Raw genomic sequence first — 20,381 nt, forward strand, 5'->3', positions numbered from 1 at the left:
AGAGTTTGTGCAAGTTTCATTTAGAGAAAATTAACTTTTCATAATATAATAGTAATAATACTTTATTTATGGATATAATTGGAATCAAATAATAAGCAAAGATTGTCAATAAACGGAAATTTGAAATGCTGTCACAAGTAAGTTCTAAAAAGGGTTATTGTTATATGAAAAAAGTTCATATTTATGTAGACATAATATGTAGACATATTATGTAGACATAGTTATTCATAGATAAATATAATTATCAATATAATTATTTGAGTTTAACATGATATGCAATATGAAATAATATAAAAATATTGTAAGTACATAAAATTTATATAGTTTTTAATATTACAGGAACAAGAATCAATGAGTTGATTCTAAATTTTATAAATTAATACAATCAACATATATAATACTGTATTCTTTGAAAATTGCAACAATCCTTCTTATATAACATTTATATAATATTTAATCAATCTCAACAATCTTAAAACAAAAACAAATTTAAATAACCCAAATAACCTCATATGTATATACAAATGTTTCCATCACACTGTTTTTGTTGATATTTATATAATTCTTTGATTTGTTTGTTTCGCATCATTTCAATACAAAACAAATTAACTATGTTGTATGAAGATTGACTATATATAAAATCGATTATCATTCTTCTCTATTTAAGAATGCACACTTCAAATAATTTATGAATATTATTATAATTGTGACATATAATAAACTGTAGCAATGATACTGATATAATCGGATTATTGTTTATTATAATAAATAGAAGGCTCTGATAAAGATAATTTAACTTTTCAAATATAAAAATCGAATGTACAAAGTGTTTCATTTACTATTTGTTAATTGCAGTTTTAATTAAGAAGACGCGTAATACTTCATTCATTATCGATTAAATAAAATAAATCACAAGATTATTAACCAGATAGTATAAGATTTTTAATTATTGCAATATCGTGATCAATGTAGAAATGATGTAAATTAGATATAAAAATAGGCGTGCAAGCAATAGAATCAAAAATAGATAATATACTCTTGTATTAAGAAAATAATCTTCTATTGTTTTAATCACATAAATGGCGATATATCAATGTCAAGCGATAAGTTCAAACGTTTTTTATCCATAAAGTGATAAAATAATGATTAATTAAAAAAATAATAGAGTATTAAATTTAAAATATAAAATAATTTGGATTTTCAATAATAAATAATAATCTATTAAATAATTCTATATAAAGAAATTCTATTTTATTAATCAATAATTTTTTTGTTAACAATATTTTTGCCAATATTTTTTATTAAATATATTTATCAAATATAAAAGAATTTATAATATATAATCCTTATCTTAAAACTATATTTTTTATTTATTGTTATAAATTATGACATATTACATAATATAATTCATAATCTATTCACAGAGAACTAGATACTAGATATATCTATACATTATATTTTGATGATTAAAGTTTTTGCATAATCTTATCTACAATTCGTTTCAGTTAAAAAGTCAAAAGTGAAATAGTTAAGAAATAATATGATAATTTTATCGAAAATTAGTTTATTTTTATTTTTAATTCGATTATTTGTAAATTTCACTTAAAACTTTGTAATATTTTATTTTAAAAATGTAAACTACATTACAATGTAGTTGTAATTAACATTACAATGTATGACTTATCTAATGTTAGTAATTATTTTTGAGTATTATATATATATATATATATATAATTTTTCTTACTCTTGTTTATTGATAAATAAAACTGAATTTTGAGATTGTTATTTTTCTAGTTTTAATTTCAATTTCAATTCAATTTTCAATTTCAAGAAAAATTTCATTAAAAAAAAAATTTTTTTGATAAAATTACTAGCAATCAAACTATTTTTATTTAAAAATTAATAATACAATCTTCGCATATACTTACAAAATTTTACACAATTTTCTTATTTAATAGGTTTTTCCTTAATATTGTAAAATTTCTAATAACAAAATTAACCTCACAAGCCTTTCAATTTAAATAATACGTATTTTTTTCATTCTTAGTAATAAAACTAGTTTAGTAATAAAAGAAACGAGAAACGAAGTTAGAATAGTACTCTTTATCTCAAATCAAACATTTTTGCGAAGTCAAAAAGAAAGGTCGAAGGGAAAATGGAAGAAAGATAAAGAATTTCAGAAATTTGATTTGATTGATCAAACAATGGCATGCTCAAGTACTTTATTATTAGTAAGATATTCACTTTTGTTACCGTATTACGAAATTATTGCAAATAAAACTTATTTAATCTTTCGTTGAAGAATTATTTATATAGTCTAAAAATAGATATTCAAAAATATATAAGTATCATAAGTATAAATATGTACAAGACATGTTAAATATGAAAAAAGAAAAATCTAATATATAATTTCATAAATAAAATTCTTTACATAAAAGAATTAAAAGACACTTGTTTAATTTTAAGAAATTTCTATATTGGAAATAAATCGGAAAGAAATAATATAACGAAGATGTATCATGTAACAAGTTAATAAATTTCTTATATTTAAATTATATTTAATAATATTATATATATTTAAAAATATTTAATAATTTATAAATAAATTATATTTAAATAATGAAATTATTTATATATTTATAATATATAATATATAATTTTTATATTTATAAAATAATAAAATATATATCGATTATTTATAGCAAATATTGTGTATCCATTTTTTGAAAAATTTAACATTTACACGCAACAAATAATTCTTGATTGTTTTTGCATAAAAATCATATTTATATTCATTATGTTTTTGTTTATTGTAAATGTTCAAAACATTGCTTTCGAAAATATTAAAAATGAATATATAATATTTGAGCAATCATCGATATATTCTTAAGATAAGTTATCTCTTATAAGAAAAGTTATTTTATTTATTTTTTTATTTATACAGTTTTAGTAGCTATGATATTTGAGTAATACACATTATCTTAATATTATTTTTCAATAATATTTGAATATTTAATTTCTCTTTAGAATTCCAAAAGGAGATGTATAGATAGTTACATATTTCCTTTGCGAAATTTATTAGAAAATGAACCAATTGGTTTAATTATAAATTAATCTTTTTTCAATACTAATTTAATTAAAAATTAATCTTTTTTCAATAATATGTCAAAATAATCAGATTATTTGATTAATTTGATAATTCTCCATAAAAAAAACATTCTACAAATAATATTAAAAGCAATATTAAAAACATTTTGAATATTTTGTAAATAAAAAAATAAAATAATAATAAATTTCAGAGAGATAATTGTAAGATTTTGCAAAATAAGATGTATAAAATTTATATTATATTTATAAATAACATGTAAATATAATTCATTATTATTGTATATTCAATTATTATTTCAATTATTATTGTAATATATAATCATAAAAATTGGAATAAAATGGAAATAAAATGAAACCTGTATATTAAACAAATAAACAAAATTTTTTAGATAATCTATAGAATTTATAAAATATTTAAAAATTTATAAAAATGTCAAAAATATATAATAAAAATATATATTAAAAGATAATTAGATATATAGATCAAACACAGACACTTGCATTCTAAAATTAAATTAATAAAAATAAATTAAATTATAACGAAATATCAATTTCTTAAAAATCAATTAATTGCTTAAATATATTGATTATTAACAAAATACATAATTAACTTATATATAAATTTCTTTTATTTCAAGAAAAAAAATCAGAAAAATCAAAGATCAAATGGGAAAAAAATGATAAATTAAAAATTCAAAGGAAGAAAATAAATATACTCTTATATCTAAACTTCACATTAATTACACTATGTAATTTTTCCAATAAACTTTCTTATTTTTTTATTTCGCTATTGTCTCGAGAAAATATTTCAAATATTTTTTTAATCTTCAAAAATTATAAAATCTTAATTTGAGTAACAACTTCTCATGACAAATATACACGTCATAACGCGGAACATTCCTTCACGACGAATATACTCGTCAAACATAATTAACAGATATAGTGGCTATCGTAACTGAATATCAATTACGAAGCGTTACAAATTTCTCGTTAACCACGAAGGATCATCGACGTTCTAAATTTATTACTTCCTCAAAGATTTACCTGGATATGACGTAACTGTGACGCAACTATCGAGTTCACGAACTTCTTACCAACCTTATCCATTCGACTAAAAAAACATGATCGTTTTAAAAACAAGTAACAACTTTCTCTCTGCAATTATTCGAAAGTTTTAATTCACTGTTTGATTGGAATCCCTTTGAAAAATCGAATTACACTTATATATGTATATATAACGTATATATATGCTTTACTTCCGCGAAGTTAACTTAAATTTTAACTTCGATAACAACTTCGATAATATTTACAAATGATTTTAATCGAGTAAATAAAATGTGAATTTTTCTAGAACTGTAGAGTATCTCAATGTAGCGCATCGTTGAAGTTTTCAACGCGATACCGACACGTGGTAAGAATATCCAATAGGACGAAATTTTATATTAGCAATTCCAATCACAAGCTTGAGCAACGCGAACTTGCCTCGTAAACCGGCAAATTTCATTGAATAAATCTATGGTATGAATAATATAATCAAACCACAGAGATATCTTTATCGAATGATATTTGAAAATCTATAAAAGCAAAGATATTCCAGAAATTTTCTCTTATATCAAATTTCATTTAAAATAAATAACGATAAACGGTAATGATTAAAAACTGCATTAACGGAAGAAAGATTCTACAATTCGCAATCGCTTAACGAGCACTTTGATTAATCGGAGATTTAAGAACTAAAATTCAACATTGAAAGTTCGTAGAATAAAAGAGAATGAAAAATTGCAGGAAAAGCTGCACCTTTATTCTAAAAATATAGCTTTTCGATTAAATCGTTCGAGAGATATAAAAACACGGATATTATGATTTTCAAATAACCATTAATCCTAAGTTATTATGACGTTTCGTAATCTACAGATATAATTACAATAATCATATATAATAATATATTATATAATAATTTATAAATACATAATTTGTAAATTATAATAATATAATAAATGCTATAATAAATTATCTTTCGAACAAATTTTTTATTCAAAAAATGTTTTAACAAATATTTATAATTGCACTTAAGATATTTATAAAAATCAAATTGGTTTTTTTTAAATTAAGATATATTAATATCTACATCTATAAGAATATTTTTACATTAAAATATTTTTTTTAAACAAATTTCATTTTTGAAAATTTCATTTGAAATATTAATAAACATTTTCGGGAAATAATTTATTTCATTCATAGATTAAAATAAATCAGTATATGTAAATTGTAAAAAATGTAAATTTTAAAAAATATGATAGACATTATAAACACAAACATCAATAGATCACGAGAAACTTCAAAGAGATTTATTATTACCTACGGTCCAGCAGCTGGGTCATTTTTAATCCAATTGAATTAGCGATCGATAATAACGCTAATTAGATAACGAAAATTAGATAAATATGAATCTATCGCTATAGATCACTTTAGATTTGTAGATTCAGTTATATACCGAGGATTAACCTTTGATAAAGACGAAGATTGGGATTGAAGAAGAAGATAAACTCGACAAAACCAACTTTCTACTTTCCTTTATTCTGAAAACCGAGTTGGGACTAACAGCATTAACAAGATTGGCGAGTTTCTTGAAACTCGTGTAACTGAGCTACCCTTTCACAGATGGCGATACACCCAGCTTGCGATAACTTTCATCGTTTGATATCGGTAAAGAAGATGCCATAAAACAAACCGATTCTAAAATTACGCTCTAACGACCATAATTAACCAATTGTTAAACAATATTCGAATCCATTCTCGAGAAAATTTGGAAAAACGAATCGAGTATCGTTGTTCCGTTTTACGATAAGAATAAAAAAAGAATAAAAAAAAAAAAAAAAAAAATAGAGAAGAAAATAGATAGTAATGATTGAAAAGAAAGATGAGAGAGAAAAACTAAACAAAAATAAAAAAAAAAACAGATGTAATCGTAATTTCGATCGATCGATTGATAAGATTTTAAAGAAAAGCAAAGATACATGGAGGAGAGATGTAAGTACAGTTAAAAGATAGCAAGATCACCAGCGGGGGGAAACGAAAAGAAAAGAAGGGAAGAGAGGAGCGGAGATGCGGAGACGCGTGTGGATTCGTTCGGTGGACTGGAGGGTGAATGCCGTCGGCAAGAGGCGAAGGTAGGCGAAAGTAGCAACGCTAGATCTATAGCAGAGAGACAGAGTCGGAGGGTGAAGGTGGGTCGACCGAGAGAGCGATGGAGCGAGAGAGACAAAGCGGCAGTTAGAGCAGGAGGACGAGAAAGCGAGAGGGTTCGAAACGGTGGATGACGTTGGTCGGGGGTGAAGAAGGAAGGGAAATCGCAACGACGATCAATACCTCGCCACGCCTCGCGCCACCACCTATTCCGCTGAAGTGAAGTTTCACTTATCCAACCATTTCGTCTCTCGGTCAAGAATGGAACACCATCCTCTATGCTGTACATATCGCGATTATCGTGTCACTTTGCTTTCTCAATCTTCTTCGCGATTCAGATACATTAGATCGTAAAAACGGAACGCAAACAAAAGTTCTATTTCTTCGAGCGCACTCTTCGTCCATGGTTCCGGCACATAGAACCAATGAAGAGAGTTATTTTTTAATGTATTTATCCAGATGATCATTTGTACGAAACGTGTAAATAATCAACGAACGTCGTTCTAATTTTTCTGTATATCGAAGAAAAAAATTCAAAAACGGGGTAAAACGATCGTGTATGCGGAGAAACGCTACAAAGAAGCGGTTAGGTACACATGACCCCGTTCCACGGGGTCACGATACGGGGATGTGCAAAAATCACAAGATGGCAGCACGTTACGGGCAAATACAAACACTCTTGTCCTTATATATTTTATTTTTTTAATAATTTTTACAATATATTAATTATAACATATTTCTTAAAATATCGACAATGACGAAGAAATTTAATCGGTTATATCAATCTCTTTTATATACTGTATTCAAATTTTATTGAACGGAACTTACGCATATTTGGCCTGAATTTCGAGAATCTGTGAGTAAGCATTGATCGGTTTACGATCGAGCGATTGCCACGATGAATGCCAGTGATGTAGTAATATGCATACTCGTAATTCACCTACTTTGGAATCTCATTTAGGATATTGAATAAAAATCGAAAAATTTAGCAAACAAGCGTGAAATTAATATTATTTCGAATAAAATAATAGCATGATACAAAAAAAAGATAAACAAAATAAGAAAAGAAAAAACGCAAAAATGTCATTGTAACACAATGTAAAAAAATAATAATGCAAAAATAAACATAATACACAAAAAACACACAAATATAATATAAAAAATTCAAATATAGAAAAATTCGTTATTTACAGAACTAATAATGGATGAAATTAAAAAATATATATCAAATGATTGTTGACTCGACATTGAAAAGAATATTTTTATTAGCAAACACTTAGACCGTTCAGCACTCACGTGGTCCATTCAACGAACTGTCTAGAGACTCGATAAGAACGTATAAAGAAAACGTCAGCGATATTGTGATATAACGGAAAAAGTAATAAAAGTTGGCAAGTTATCGTTATTGGAAACTTAATCGCAGTGATAAGAGAAAAGTAACAACAAAGAAAATTTTACAAATATGAATATATTAACAAGCCATAACTTATAAATTAAGATTATAACCATGGTAAAAAAGAAACGAAAATATTATAAAATTGTTGGATTATAATTGATATACGAATTCGATTTATTGATAGAGAAACCGCCAATGCGAAGAAAGGACGAACTTGTGTTCAGGAAATATGTTGATCACATTAAATGACCACAATAATTTCACATTAATTTCATATTAGATATGAAAGATACGGATGTATTATAAATATGTAATCCCATTATTATCATTAATGTGTCAAAAATTTTTAACTTTTTTTTTAAGAATTTATTTACAATATAAAAATAGCAGAATAATTGTTATATATTGTTGATTCATGAGACGAAAAATGTTTTAAATAATTTATTTTATCAAAAAAATAAATTAATAATATGAATAATATTATATAAATATTAATTTGAATTACTCTTCGTGTTCAAATAAATATTCTTTGTGATGAACAACATGTGACGAAGCGAGAAAGTCTAAATACCATCATCGAACCAAAATTTTTGCACGCCACGCCCACTTTCTACCGAAACCATTTACGCGGTACACTATGTTTGTAAATTATTTTTTTTTCTATTATTCTGAAAAAATAACGTAAAAAATATAAAAGATAAAAAAATCACATTCGTTTGGAGAAAGAAAATAAAGATACAACCGGGCCGAATCTGTGGTTGGAAAACGCGTGGCGCGTGTCGCTTTGAGCCATGCGTAAACAAGCATACCCGTATGTTTTTGTCACGCTCGTTGAACAATCGTAGACATACGCGATGACAGTTTTGCTATACGATAAGAAAACAAAGAAACGTGTTTTGCGTTGGAAATTGTATGACAAAGAAGACAAAATCGAAAAAATAGCAAAAGCTAATGCTACTAGTCAATACAAAACATCCGCGAGCAAGCTACGTGGACCGAATTCGAAAAAAACATAAGAAAGAATCGCGAATATACGTTATCGAAGACGGGGAATAAAAAGGTTAATGACTCTCGAATACGAATACTCCGCAAGCGAAACATAATACTTTCGATATCGATCGCGAATCGTGATAATCGAGGAAGCCTGATTCGTTCCTTTGAACAAATTACTCGGGGCGGATATAACCATCACGTCGCATCGTGTCCGAGCGATCAGTGGTTGCGAACAAGTGGCCGACACAAAAATAACGTGTGCGACGCGCACCGCGGCTAATGCGCTTTAAGGCAATGTGCTCGCAACAGGAACACCATAAGAGGTTATAATTTGTCGAATTAACTTGCCTTTTTCCTCGAAAGACGCGAAACTGAAAAAGACAGTGGCGACTAGAATAAATATGGAACCGGGAAATCGGTGAAAAAAAAGAGAGCTCGTATATATAATAAAAGAGCGCGATATATAATAAGGGGAAAAAGGAAAGAACAAAAACGGGAGACTGAATAATGTAAGGGGGGACAGAGCGAAAAAGAGATGATGAACGAGAACGGAAGGGAGGAGAGAGAAGAGATCGGAAGGTCGGATCGGAGGTTAACCTGACAGTTGATGGGATCGATGGTTCGAGCGAATGTAATGAATTGAGAGCAATGAAAACGAAAAAACCGAACATTATATAATAATTGGTAGTACTCACCTCTGGTGGTGGATGCGTGGCAGCCGAGCACAGTAGTGCTAATCGGCGACCGCCACTAATCACTGCGAGTTCACCGAGTTCACCGAGTCTCCCGCACCAAAATATCTTAGAATTTATCACGAAAACATGATCGGGTAACTTTGATAGAACGGGTAAGGAAGGAGCTCACTCTCGAAGCACCAACACTCGATGACGTCATTCCACCAGCGGCAACATGGAGCCCGAAACGCGATAGGACGCGGGCTCGAGAGACTCGAGTTAGATCGCGCTCGCTCCGAGCTATCCCTCGAGCTAACCTCAAATTGCTTGGTTGTTACTCGCGAATACGCAAACCCTTCGATCACCACCGGTTGACAATGACCAACTCCCGTACACCGACACCTTTTCTCTTCTCTCCTTACCGCACCTCACCGTCCCTCACCACTCCTCTCACCGCTTCTCTTTTTCTTTTCCTCTTACTCTTTCTCTCGAAGCTGTGCTGCGAGGCACACCGTCCGCGACTAAAATCCGCTTCGCTCCGCTCCTTTTTCCACGTGATTTCCAAACCGCTAACAGAGGGCAGTCGCGTGCGCACCCCCCACGACTGCGATTCCTTCACTGCGGGAAACTAGAGATTCGAAATCGAAGCTGCGCGTTGTGCTACCTCCGTTTCTCCTACAGAGGACGTCGTCGAAGCCGAATAAAGCCGATGCGTCGAGTCGTGTTTCGTCGTCGGGAGTCGTGACGAATCGTGCCGGGTCGTTTTTCGTCGTGTTACGTCGTGTCGTGTCGTGTCGTATCGTGTCGCGTCGCTTCAACAACGCCACCGTCCTACTTTTCCTAACCTCGCTTTCTCTCGTACACTAGTTTCTTTTTCACAAATACGCCACGAATTTACGTGAAATCGGAGAATCGCAAATCCTTTTTTATCATTCGAATACAATTCAGCCTATATTTGTGTGTCTCAATTTGCATTCACGTTCATGTTCGCATTCGCGTTCACCTTGTACGCAATTTTTTGTAACTTTTACAGAACTTTCGTGTCTCTGATTACCGACTAAACGAAACGCTCGATTCGACTGGCTCGAATCGACTTGTTCGCCCACTTTGCTTTCTGAACGCGCGCGCGCGGCTACACGATCGTGGCACGACGAAAATAATCGCTTCCTCGATCGACCGTCGACCACGACCTTGTGCCATTCCGTCGCGCGACGCGTTACTTTGTACTCAGTGATACTCAGTTTCCATCGTTTCGCGAATAATCACACATCTCTGGATATATGTTCAGCGCCCAGATGCCGACATCGCCTTATGTCTCTCGGATTAATCAAATCGACGCTGTTCAACTAGATGAGGAAATTTATAAAGTGCTTAGAAATCAAGCTAAGAAAATTAGCAAGTATCAATCAATAGAAAAGATCGATCAGTGGCAACCTGAAATCGATGCAGTTCTCAAATACTTTATATGGAATTTCTCGCTGCGGCATGGAAAATCAACCTTTGGTCAGCAACTGCTCAATTTGCATTACGAAAATATTAACAGCGCAAAATCCGTTCTGTATTTGATTTCAATGATCGTACCTGCGTATGTGCGAGATAAATTTAAAGACAACAGTAAAAATCGTAATTTGAACATCTTATTCGATCGTATCGAGGATATCGTAAAATTGCTCGAGTTTATCAACTTGTTGATCTTTCTGCATCGAGGGACACAGCCTCGCATTGTGGAATATATTCTCGGAATCGTAAACTCTTCTACAACAACTCACAAACCGAGAAATATCGGATATTCGTATATGACAAGAGAATTACTGTGGCATAGTTTAATGGAATTATTTACTATCGGTCTACCTATGATTAATTTCCATTATATAAAGCACACATTGAAGAAATTGTTTACACGATCAAAATCCGCCAATTTGTTACGTACTTTTCCAACTATGAATTTATCTACCAAATGTGCTTATTGCGCCGATACTCCTATTTTACCTGTTCATGCTGGTTGCCAGCATATATTTTGTTATTATTGTTTGAGCGCTCATTTTACCGCAATGAGTGAATTCCAGTGTTTTGAATGTGGCATGAGACTCTACATTGGTGATATGAAAGCGTACGAACCGAATGCATTATCTATTTAACTTTTTGACCCATATGTGTACATACATATATATATCTGTATTTATATTACATACATTTGTACAAGCATTGTGTTCCTTTTTTTTTATTAAAAATAGCAATACAAAATTTTCTTGATTTGCTTGATACAACATTTCAATTTATTCGGCGTTTCCTTCGAAACGAATCGATAATGGATCAGGTATACAATACATATATTCGTCGCCTATCGGAATAATTGGATTATCGTATAAAAATATCATGCCGCTTTATAATAAATCGTTTTCCGTTTCGTAAATCCCGGCAACACGCATTACGTATATCGATCATTGATTTATCTATTATCCTTTTACTTGCTTAATGGGCGGGGACGTCCTTCTGTTACCTGGCAATACTTGAATGAACGCAAACGAATCAAGTCATTCAAGAGGAAAATAATGGACGAAAAATTTTAACACACATTAGAATTTTTATTTATTTTTTTCTTCATTTTTTCTTTTCTTTTTTTTTTTTTTTTTTTTTTTGAACATCTCAATTCGTTTGGATTCTAACTCTTGTTGGAATGTTTTTTTTTTTTTTTTTTTTTTTTTCCTTAAACTCTCCATTCGTTTGGATTCTAACTCTTGTTGGAATTTTTTTTTTTTTTTTTTTTTTTTTTTTTCCCTCTTCGATAATACGTGCGTTTTGCGAGCATGCGATCGCCGTTCCAACGATTCAAAAAATTTATTAAATTGCACGTATCAAGGGATGCTATAGCCACGCCTATTTCATTATTTCGTCGATTTAAAAAAAAATCTCGAGCGCGATTTTATCTTGTACGACCTGAGATATTTACATAGATATAAATAATTCTACCGCATCCCGCTAATACTAAGTCTCTGTTAAATCGTAGTATCTCTTGACTTTTTTTATAGGCACTAATGAAAGCTACATCAAATCACATTGTTAGACAAACGTATTATTCTTTCTTTTTTTGGTCGAAAGAAATACGAGATCGCATCGACAAAGTATACGAGATAAAACGCGTAACGTTACGAAACGAGTCGGAACGTTGCATTCCGTTTTATTCGTTACCTTCCGATAACACGATTCCTTTGAATCATATTTCATTGTTTTTATCGTTTCAATGCGGATTGTGAAAAAAATATGACGGTGCATGATCAAATTGCCATCACGATAGATATATAAATATATATATATATATACATATACATATATTTTTTACAAAACAACGCATCTTATCAATATATTACGCGTCGCAAATGCACCATCTTCGGTAATATATCGACAATATTTATTATTATTCTGCGCGTAGAAGCATGCTCCAGAAAGGCATGTTCGGTCAGTCGAGTGATCCTGTTCAATTTTTTTTTTACATTATATACATCTTTCGTTCTCTCTTCTTCTTCTTCGTTTCACTTTGTTTTTTTTTTCGTTCGTATGCATAGAAAAGAGAAAAATAAAAGAAAAAAAAAATTAAAGAAAATGTCAATTTAAAGAAAATGTTTTCCAAGTTTCCAAGCGTACGAGATAGATCGAGAAAGAGAGAAAGAGAAAGAGTGATACGTCAAGAAAATTGCCATTTTTAAAGATGACAGGAAACAGGATGAACCATTGGCTTGCATCGCAATGTCCGAATGTTAGGTATTGTACATTTCATTGTCGCCTATTACCTATCATCGTTTCCTTTTTTTTCATCTTTTCTTCTTTTTCTTCTTTTCTTTCTTTTTAATTCTAATTTTTCGCGACAATTAATTAACCGGCTGAATCGCGCAAAATCAAAATCAATTCCCATACATACATACGTACGTCCATACATATGTGTGTATGCGTGTGTGTAAATATACATATATACATTATATAACTTTTTTTTCTGTAGATAGGAACATCGACGAATAGTTTAACGCATTTATTTGAGAAATAGCATTGATCGATCGATTTTAAGAATTTCGAAAAACAAAATGAAAAAAAAAAAAATACAAAGAAAACAATTATAAACTCGCGCCAATAAATTTTGGATCATCGATCAAGTTTTCTCTGAGAAACGACGATCGATGTTACGATCAAACGCTCTATCACGTTTCATCGCTATCGCAAAAACAAAAACGATAATTCTTCGTTACGAAGGCATAACAAATTGCAATTTTCATTATTCGATCATTATAACGATCGGACAAGGAAAATCGAATTTGGACCGAATGTGTTTTCGTTTATCAATGAAACAGTTTACAATACATACATTAGAAACGAGAACGACGATTGGACACAGTCTCACTTACACGCGCATGCGCATATATATTTGCACGAATGAAGAACACGTAACGTCTATTTCTTTTCTAATATTTCGATAATTTTCAAGCATAAAAAAATACCAAAAGAAAATAATTTATGCTTAAATAATTGTGAATTCTTATTGTGAATTTTTATTCACAATAGACTCAGTCAAAAACTTTTAACGGTAAAATTGCTCTTTCTCGATAAATTTTGCTGAGGCGATGTATCCAGTTATTCGACAAACAAGATGTAACTTTTATCGCTGGCCGCCATCGACAAATCGATTACCTAAATTGCGAGTGGATATTCCTACATTTTTGTGATGAGCAAAGAACGAATTCATAGCCGAACAGTTCATATATTGACAGAAAAAAAAGATATAAAATATTAATAATTTACGTAGAGCGAATAATTTTATCTTCGTAAAATAATTATTGTATAATGACGTAATAATATATGAACCAGAACATGAATATGCAGCTTTATGCGACAAAAAATATCGTTCCTCGAATATTTATCGAGTACGTACATGCTAGGAAAGGAAAAAAGAAAAAAAAAATAAATAAAAGAAGAAAGAGAAAAGAAATTACGACGACCGATTATCGAAGATTATTTAGCTGCAAATTTGTTCGGCAGGCAAATTTTATATAAATTAATGTTACAATTAAACTCGAATCAGGATATTTTTGATATTTCAAAGAAAAACTTTTCTCTATATATTAAAGATACTCGATTCGAAATATTCCCCAGACGTTTCGTTAACCGCCTCCTTCGATTCGCTTCGTGGAAGAATCATTTGCAATAACTCGACGTGCATTCGTCGTCTTTCGCGAGTGAATAATAAATACTTTATTACAATGTAAAACTCGAAAACGCGGCTGCTGCGAGGAAAGCTGCTTACACTCCGCGTTTTGCCGAATTTCGAGCTTAGTCGAGATTAAATATTTTAACATTACTTAAAGCGAAAGACCGCCGAACGTACGGGACATCCCTCGCCCATCGCGCGTAAACAATAGTTTCGAAGTCTTACTTTTTTTCTTTTTCTTTTTTTTTCTTTTTTTCTTTTTTTTTTTTTTTTTTTTTTACGCACTTCGTTGTACTAATTTAACCGTTATCACTAATTCATACCGTACGCCTATCATTCAGTCGTATCACGAACTTTTCACCGTTTTACACAAAAACACATACGATACAACGCGTCGAAACGACACAACAAGTCGGAGCATCGCGTTCCACGCTCCGTTTACAAAAAAAATACGATACGAAAAAAATCATCGATTCGTCGAATATATATCGCGCGACCACGATAGAAAGACCATTAGCATAACATAAAAAAAAAGCTAACGAAACGAAAGTAGCAACGAGTTCCTTAACCTAAGACACCTTCTGACCGCGTGAATCGAGGATTCTATGGAGGGGAAAAAAAAAAAAAAAAAAAAAAAAAATAATAATAATAATAAAAAAAAAATGGATCCTCGACCACAAAAAGAATCAACCGCCTATTCTTTCGGTGCCTAGAATCGCAAATTAACATACCAATTATACCACTTTGATCCTACTGTCGAGTCGGCGAAATGGCCCGCGTGATTTTCGATTTCTCAATCTCGATTATCGTTCCAAGGATCGGATCTGTGATGCGAACTTTTTAAGTACAACGCGGTCCTGTCCGATTTCGTCTTCACGAACTCTTGCGAGATTCGTAACAATTCTTCGTCTTTGCTACCATTTGGTATCCAGATTACACTTCTCCATTGACGACGAGGTCGTAGATGTGGTCGTTTTACGTTCCGCGCCAGGCGCAGCACTACCGCAGAATGGACTAGTCCGCTTGTTCATTTCTGGAAATGAGATCTTCGGTTGAGAATAGAGGCGATCGTTTGTGAACGATTATATTTGCTTTATAGTTGCAATGCGGAATGCGGTTTAGCCCGTTTACGTACCAGCGATTAACAGCATTATTTTACGCCTCGCGCCCCAAGCGGTTATCCCAATTTCGCACAGATCTTTTTCCGTCAGCGAAGGAAAGGTAGCCATGTCCACTTCGTGAGATGTGAACAGGCCTGGCAAACAGAAAACAAGCGGCATGTATAACGAGCAAGCGAATAAGCTAGATTACGTGATACATATGTGTATATGCTTATCGTTCGTTTGTTGCAATAGTGACATCACGAGGGGAAAAAAACATCGGTTTTTACCAACGGAGTTTAAATGTTTGAAATCGTTAGAAAAATGAATAAATAATAATTGAGCTTGTATTTAAATTTTAGGTTTACTTTAATTGCTAATGATTTTTATCCATTACATGAAAAGAAATAAAACATAAAAATTTATATTTATATTATATTTAATATATATTTATATTAAATAATAAAATCAAAGAATGATTATTGTACGAATCTTGAATAATTTTAGGAATCAATCAAAATTAATAAGATTTTAATTCAATTAATTAATTAATCGACAAAATCTTTCCAGAAGAAAGAATAAAAAGGGAGGGAAAAGAATAAGCATAATTAGAGATTTTATAAAATTTTTGATTCAAATTTAAAAATTAAATTTTAATCCATCTCTGATAAAAATATTACATTGAGTAAGAGCCATTGAATATAGTGGTTAAACCAAAAGTAACCCATATCAATAGATCCAACTTATCTAATTTTTCGTTATCTAATTAACGTCCTCTCCGACTGTTAAGTCGATGAGGAGAAAAAAATGGTGAGATTGTAAGGTTTGTAAGGTCACATTGGAAGCTCATATGTGGAAAATCGTAAAATCGTGTTACAATAAAAAAACAAAATACATATAACTGACAAATAAAATTGTAAATTTTCACTATTGTGAAAATTTTCACACAGTTATGTCACTATTGTCACAGCAAGTGATAGATATTGGTGCATGCGAACGATCAACAAGCAAAAGCCGAAAATCCAAAGTATTTATATACGTACGAATGTATTTTTCCAATCCAACGGAAGTCAGCATGCTGGTCAAGTCGTCATACCGATTAGACGTGATATTCTTGAGGTGCGCGCTAGGCGTATGCTCTAAGTAGTTTGAATTTATGCCGATCTGACCGACACGGTCTTTGCCGGAATTGATTCCAAAGTCAATGTCTCTGCTAAATACCGACGATGTTGGTTCCTTCCACAGATCGGATGGATGAGAGGTGGTCAATTCCTGCGTTTTCGAAACATCTTAACTTTGTTCTTAACTTTTCTTTTTTTTTTTTTCTTCTCGTAATGTTGAATTTTAAAAAATGTTCAAAAGAAAAGAAAACAAAAAAAAAAAAAAAAGAAATGCACGATTACCTTACCTTGTTCAAATCAGTCGCACTTATAGGAGGAATGGTTTGACTGAGACCGTAGCCAGACCAAGCGGAAGTAGGAACGCGATAATCGTTAGTAGCCGGCTTCGTTTGTATCGCTTTCGTAGCCAAGAGCTTTTTCTGCTCGTAATCGAAAGGAACAAGATTTTGTTGCACAGCCATTTCCAGCGATTTCTTCTCGCAACCCGGTGCACGACGATCGGGTACCGTGAGATCGGATAACATGCTGGATAAATCTGTCGAACGAAAGTATTAAGATCTGGAATGATAATTTCTACAAGATGCAGATCGGTAGATTAGAGTCGCTCACCTATATTAGGACTATTCTCCGTTGGATTAACTGGAGATATGTTACGAGGACTGATAGCTGGACTAGATAGAGAACTGGACATGCTGCTCAACGACGAGTATGCTGCGATTATAAGAGAGGAAGGGATTAAAATGAGAAGTAAATATGAAAAAAATGTGACACGTGTACTATTTTTTTAATTTTACGGTATCCATCAACGAACTTAAAATGTCTTCATTTGTGAATATAATATTCCGAAATCACTAGTGGCAAAGTATCAAATACTTTATCAATGAAATTAATGTGAAATCAGTAAAATTATATTGATAAGATATTATTATTAGTATAATTATAATTAATAAAATTTGTTCGTATGTACGAAATCGATTTCATAATGATATTCGAAAATCCATATTGAAACTTGCAAGTCGATGTACAATTGTACTAATTATCTTTGCTTTTTTTTCTTATTTAATATAATGAATAAATACTAGTTTTTACAAATTAAGAAATCATATATAATGATTAATAATTAGAGAAATATGAAGATATTAAATTATTAAATTACTACTATATTATTATTATTTTTAAGATAAAATTTAAAAAAATGAAATTTTTATATATATTGAAAATATTATTTCACGAAACAATGTGATTTATTAATTTTCATTATAAGAAATATGAAGAAACTTTGTTTAATAATAATAAAAATTTCATTATATATATTATATATGCATATAAAATATTAAGTTTCTATTTTTATTTCTATGAAAAAGATTTCATTCCATAATTTCATTTCGATTAACATTTCTTTCATTTTCTAACTTTTCATTTTTAATTCGTATAAAAAAAAAACATTAATACAAAAAAAATTAAATACAAATTATCATAATTCAAATTATTCATTATTGTTAAATATCTGTTGAATGATCCATTTATTCAGGTATTATCTAGATTCGTATAAATACATATATATATCTCTTATTTTTAATAAAAAAAAATAAAAGGCTTGTTAAATTTTGTTATCTAATCAAAAAGGTATTCACGATATCGCGATTCGTTAATTCGCGTGAAAAAAAAAATTAAGACGAGACTATAAAACTTACCACTACCTTCCTTGCTGTCTGTCAACGAATTACCGTTCAATCCATGAATACTGTGAAAGCCAGGAGGCACGTTCGAGTGAAGTTGTGCGATACCGGAAAAACCGTGATTCTGTTGTGCATGAGTATGAGGAGGTATTGCGTTGTTATGCATCACGTGCTGCGTTGTCAGCAAATGATTAAGGTGCTGCTGATACGTGTAAGTGTGATGGAGTGGCAATGGTGAAAACATGGACGGTATCGGTGGTAAACCCCAATGAGGCGACAAGCCCAGAGGACTTGGCGAATGAGAAATAGGTGACATGCAATAAGGAGAAGTCTGCGTATTTATCGTTAGTATGTTCGACAAATTGTCCGAGAGGCTGCTGACCAGACTGCTGGGAGGACCTGCGAATTATGCAATACAATTATATAATTCAATTATATAATTGATTTAATCGAGTGTTTTTCAATATCTTTGAAATGTACGATACACGTTCTATAACAGTCAATAACCTCACTTTCATCTCATAATTGTGCATTTCTGCATGAAAATATATTTTCAACAGAATAAACTATATATATATATATATATAAAATAAAATATATATAAAATAAAAATAAATATAATATAAAATATAATATAAAAATAAATATTTATTCCAAACTGTAATAAATATAAAATATTTAATATTCAAGGTATTCCAGATTGAAATCGGAAATATATCAGTGTAAATCAATGTTATATAATTATTATTAAAACTTAAATAATTCAAATGCATATGATTTTTTTTATAGATTATATCACTTATCTTGAGAACGAAGGACAAATTCAAATCCGTAGTATATATAATATTTTATGTTCTGGACATTTCAAATATATTGTTAAAGTTTTTCAATTTCAATATGAAATGTGTGTATTCTGTACATGATCGCGAATAAAATGTAATACTTTTTTCAATATCCGAAAAAATATAAATCACTTCTATTAAAATGAAATTATAGGGAATAGAGAAACAAAGAATTGCTTAAAATTTTTATTATAATTTTTTAATAATTTTTTTTAAAAAACCAATTTGCATTATTCTTTTAGGCTACAACCTATTATAGTTGTGATTATCGATAATCGATGTGATATTGATAATTTATTGACAATTTTTATAAGTATATATTATATATATAATTATCAAGATATCATTGACAAATAAAAATTAAAGTTTCTACTTTTGTTATTCAAAGTTATTATTAAGATAAATTAAAATATTATTTGTGTAATAAATTGTAATAAAAATAAATAAGCATTTCTGTTATTGTTATTTCAAGGATATTTTAAATATATAGACAATGAAATATTAACTATTTGTTGATAATCATTAATAATATTTTACGATAACTTTGAAAAAGAAAAAATGAAAACTTTAATTATTTTCTTTCATTATCAATATTTTCAATATTGAATATTTTAATGATATTATTGATAATAAATACATGTGTTTATAGAATACTTTTGGGGTTCATTTTTAAGTAAAGAATTTTTAAGTAAAGAATTTATCAAAACTTAAAATAAATAATTGATATACAATAATATCAATTAAGATTTATTTATTACATTATAAACAATTAGCAATATCTCCGTTACACTGTTGCATTCTCGTTTCGTTTAACGCGAATTTAAATTGTTTATAATTTAAAATAAAAAAAAAATCTCAATTAACATTTTTGTATACCAACTTTTATATTTATTTTGACCTCTAGAATTAACCTTCCAAAGACGTTCCACAAACATATTAACATTTTGTAAATATTATCTACATACAATTATTGATAACTGTACCGATAACTCTACGACCCATATTGAGAATTCATAGTTCAGTAATTTTTCTTTTTTTTTTCTTTTTCTTTTTCTTCTTTTTTTTTTTTTTTTTTTTTTTTTTTTTTT

The 20,381-nt window shown here is 30.1% G+C and overlaps 3 protein-coding genes across 7 annotated transcripts in view; 1 reads left to right on the forward strand and 2 right to left on the reverse strand.

The window, feature by feature from the left end:
* The window catches only part of LOC122716347 (stress-activated protein kinase JNK), a 154,440-nt gene extending 144,482 nt beyond the window's left edge, over window positions 1-9,958 (reverse strand). For both annotated transcript variants that reach the window (XM_043939351.1, XM_043939350.1), the window contains exon 1: window positions 9,379-9,958. The gene's annotated coding sequence lies outside the window, so the exon portion shown is untranslated. The remainder of the gene's footprint in view (window positions 1-9,378) is intronic.
* A 196-nt stretch (window positions 9,959-10,154) lies between these two features.
* LOC122716350 (peroxisome biogenesis factor 2) lies at window positions 10,155-15,164 on the forward strand. Its single transcript, XM_043939355.1, has one exon. The coding sequence runs from the start codon at window positions 10,638-10,640 to the stop codon at window positions 11,493-11,495; it is 858 nt and encodes a 285-aa protein (XP_043795290.1). The 5' UTR covers window positions 10,155-10,637; the 3' UTR covers window positions 11,496-15,164.
* Window positions 12,144-20,381, reverse strand: part of LOC122716344 (protein bicaudal C homolog 1-B) — a 52,062-nt gene continuing 43,824 nt past the window's right edge. For 3 of the 4 annotated variants that reach the window (XM_043939335.1, XM_043939338.1, XM_043939337.1), the window contains 6 exons: window positions 18,467-18,850; window positions 17,382-17,483; window positions 17,060-17,307; window positions 16,695-16,923; window positions 15,687-15,806; window positions 12,144-15,584 (listed from right to left, as the gene is read on the reverse strand). In XM_043939335.1, the coding sequence (XP_043795270.1) occupies window positions 15,466-15,584; window positions 15,687-15,806; window positions 16,695-16,923; window positions 17,060-17,307; window positions 17,382-17,483; window positions 18,467-18,850 (1,202 nt within the window). In that variant the 3' untranslated portion in view covers window positions 12,144-15,465. The remainder of the gene's footprint in view (window positions 15,585-15,686; window positions 15,807-16,694; window positions 16,924-17,059; window positions 17,308-17,381; window positions 17,484-18,466; window positions 18,851-20,381) is intronic. The other variant, XM_043939336.1, reaches the window with a different exon arrangement.

This window comes from Apis laboriosa, unplaced genomic scaffold (assembly GCF_014066325.1).
Source record: "Apis laboriosa isolate Shangri-la unplaced genomic scaffold, ASM1406632v1 scaffold45_cov149, whole genome shotgun sequence".
NCBI classification, from domain to species: Eukaryota; Metazoa; Arthropoda; class Insecta; order Hymenoptera; family Apidae; genus Apis; species Apis laboriosa.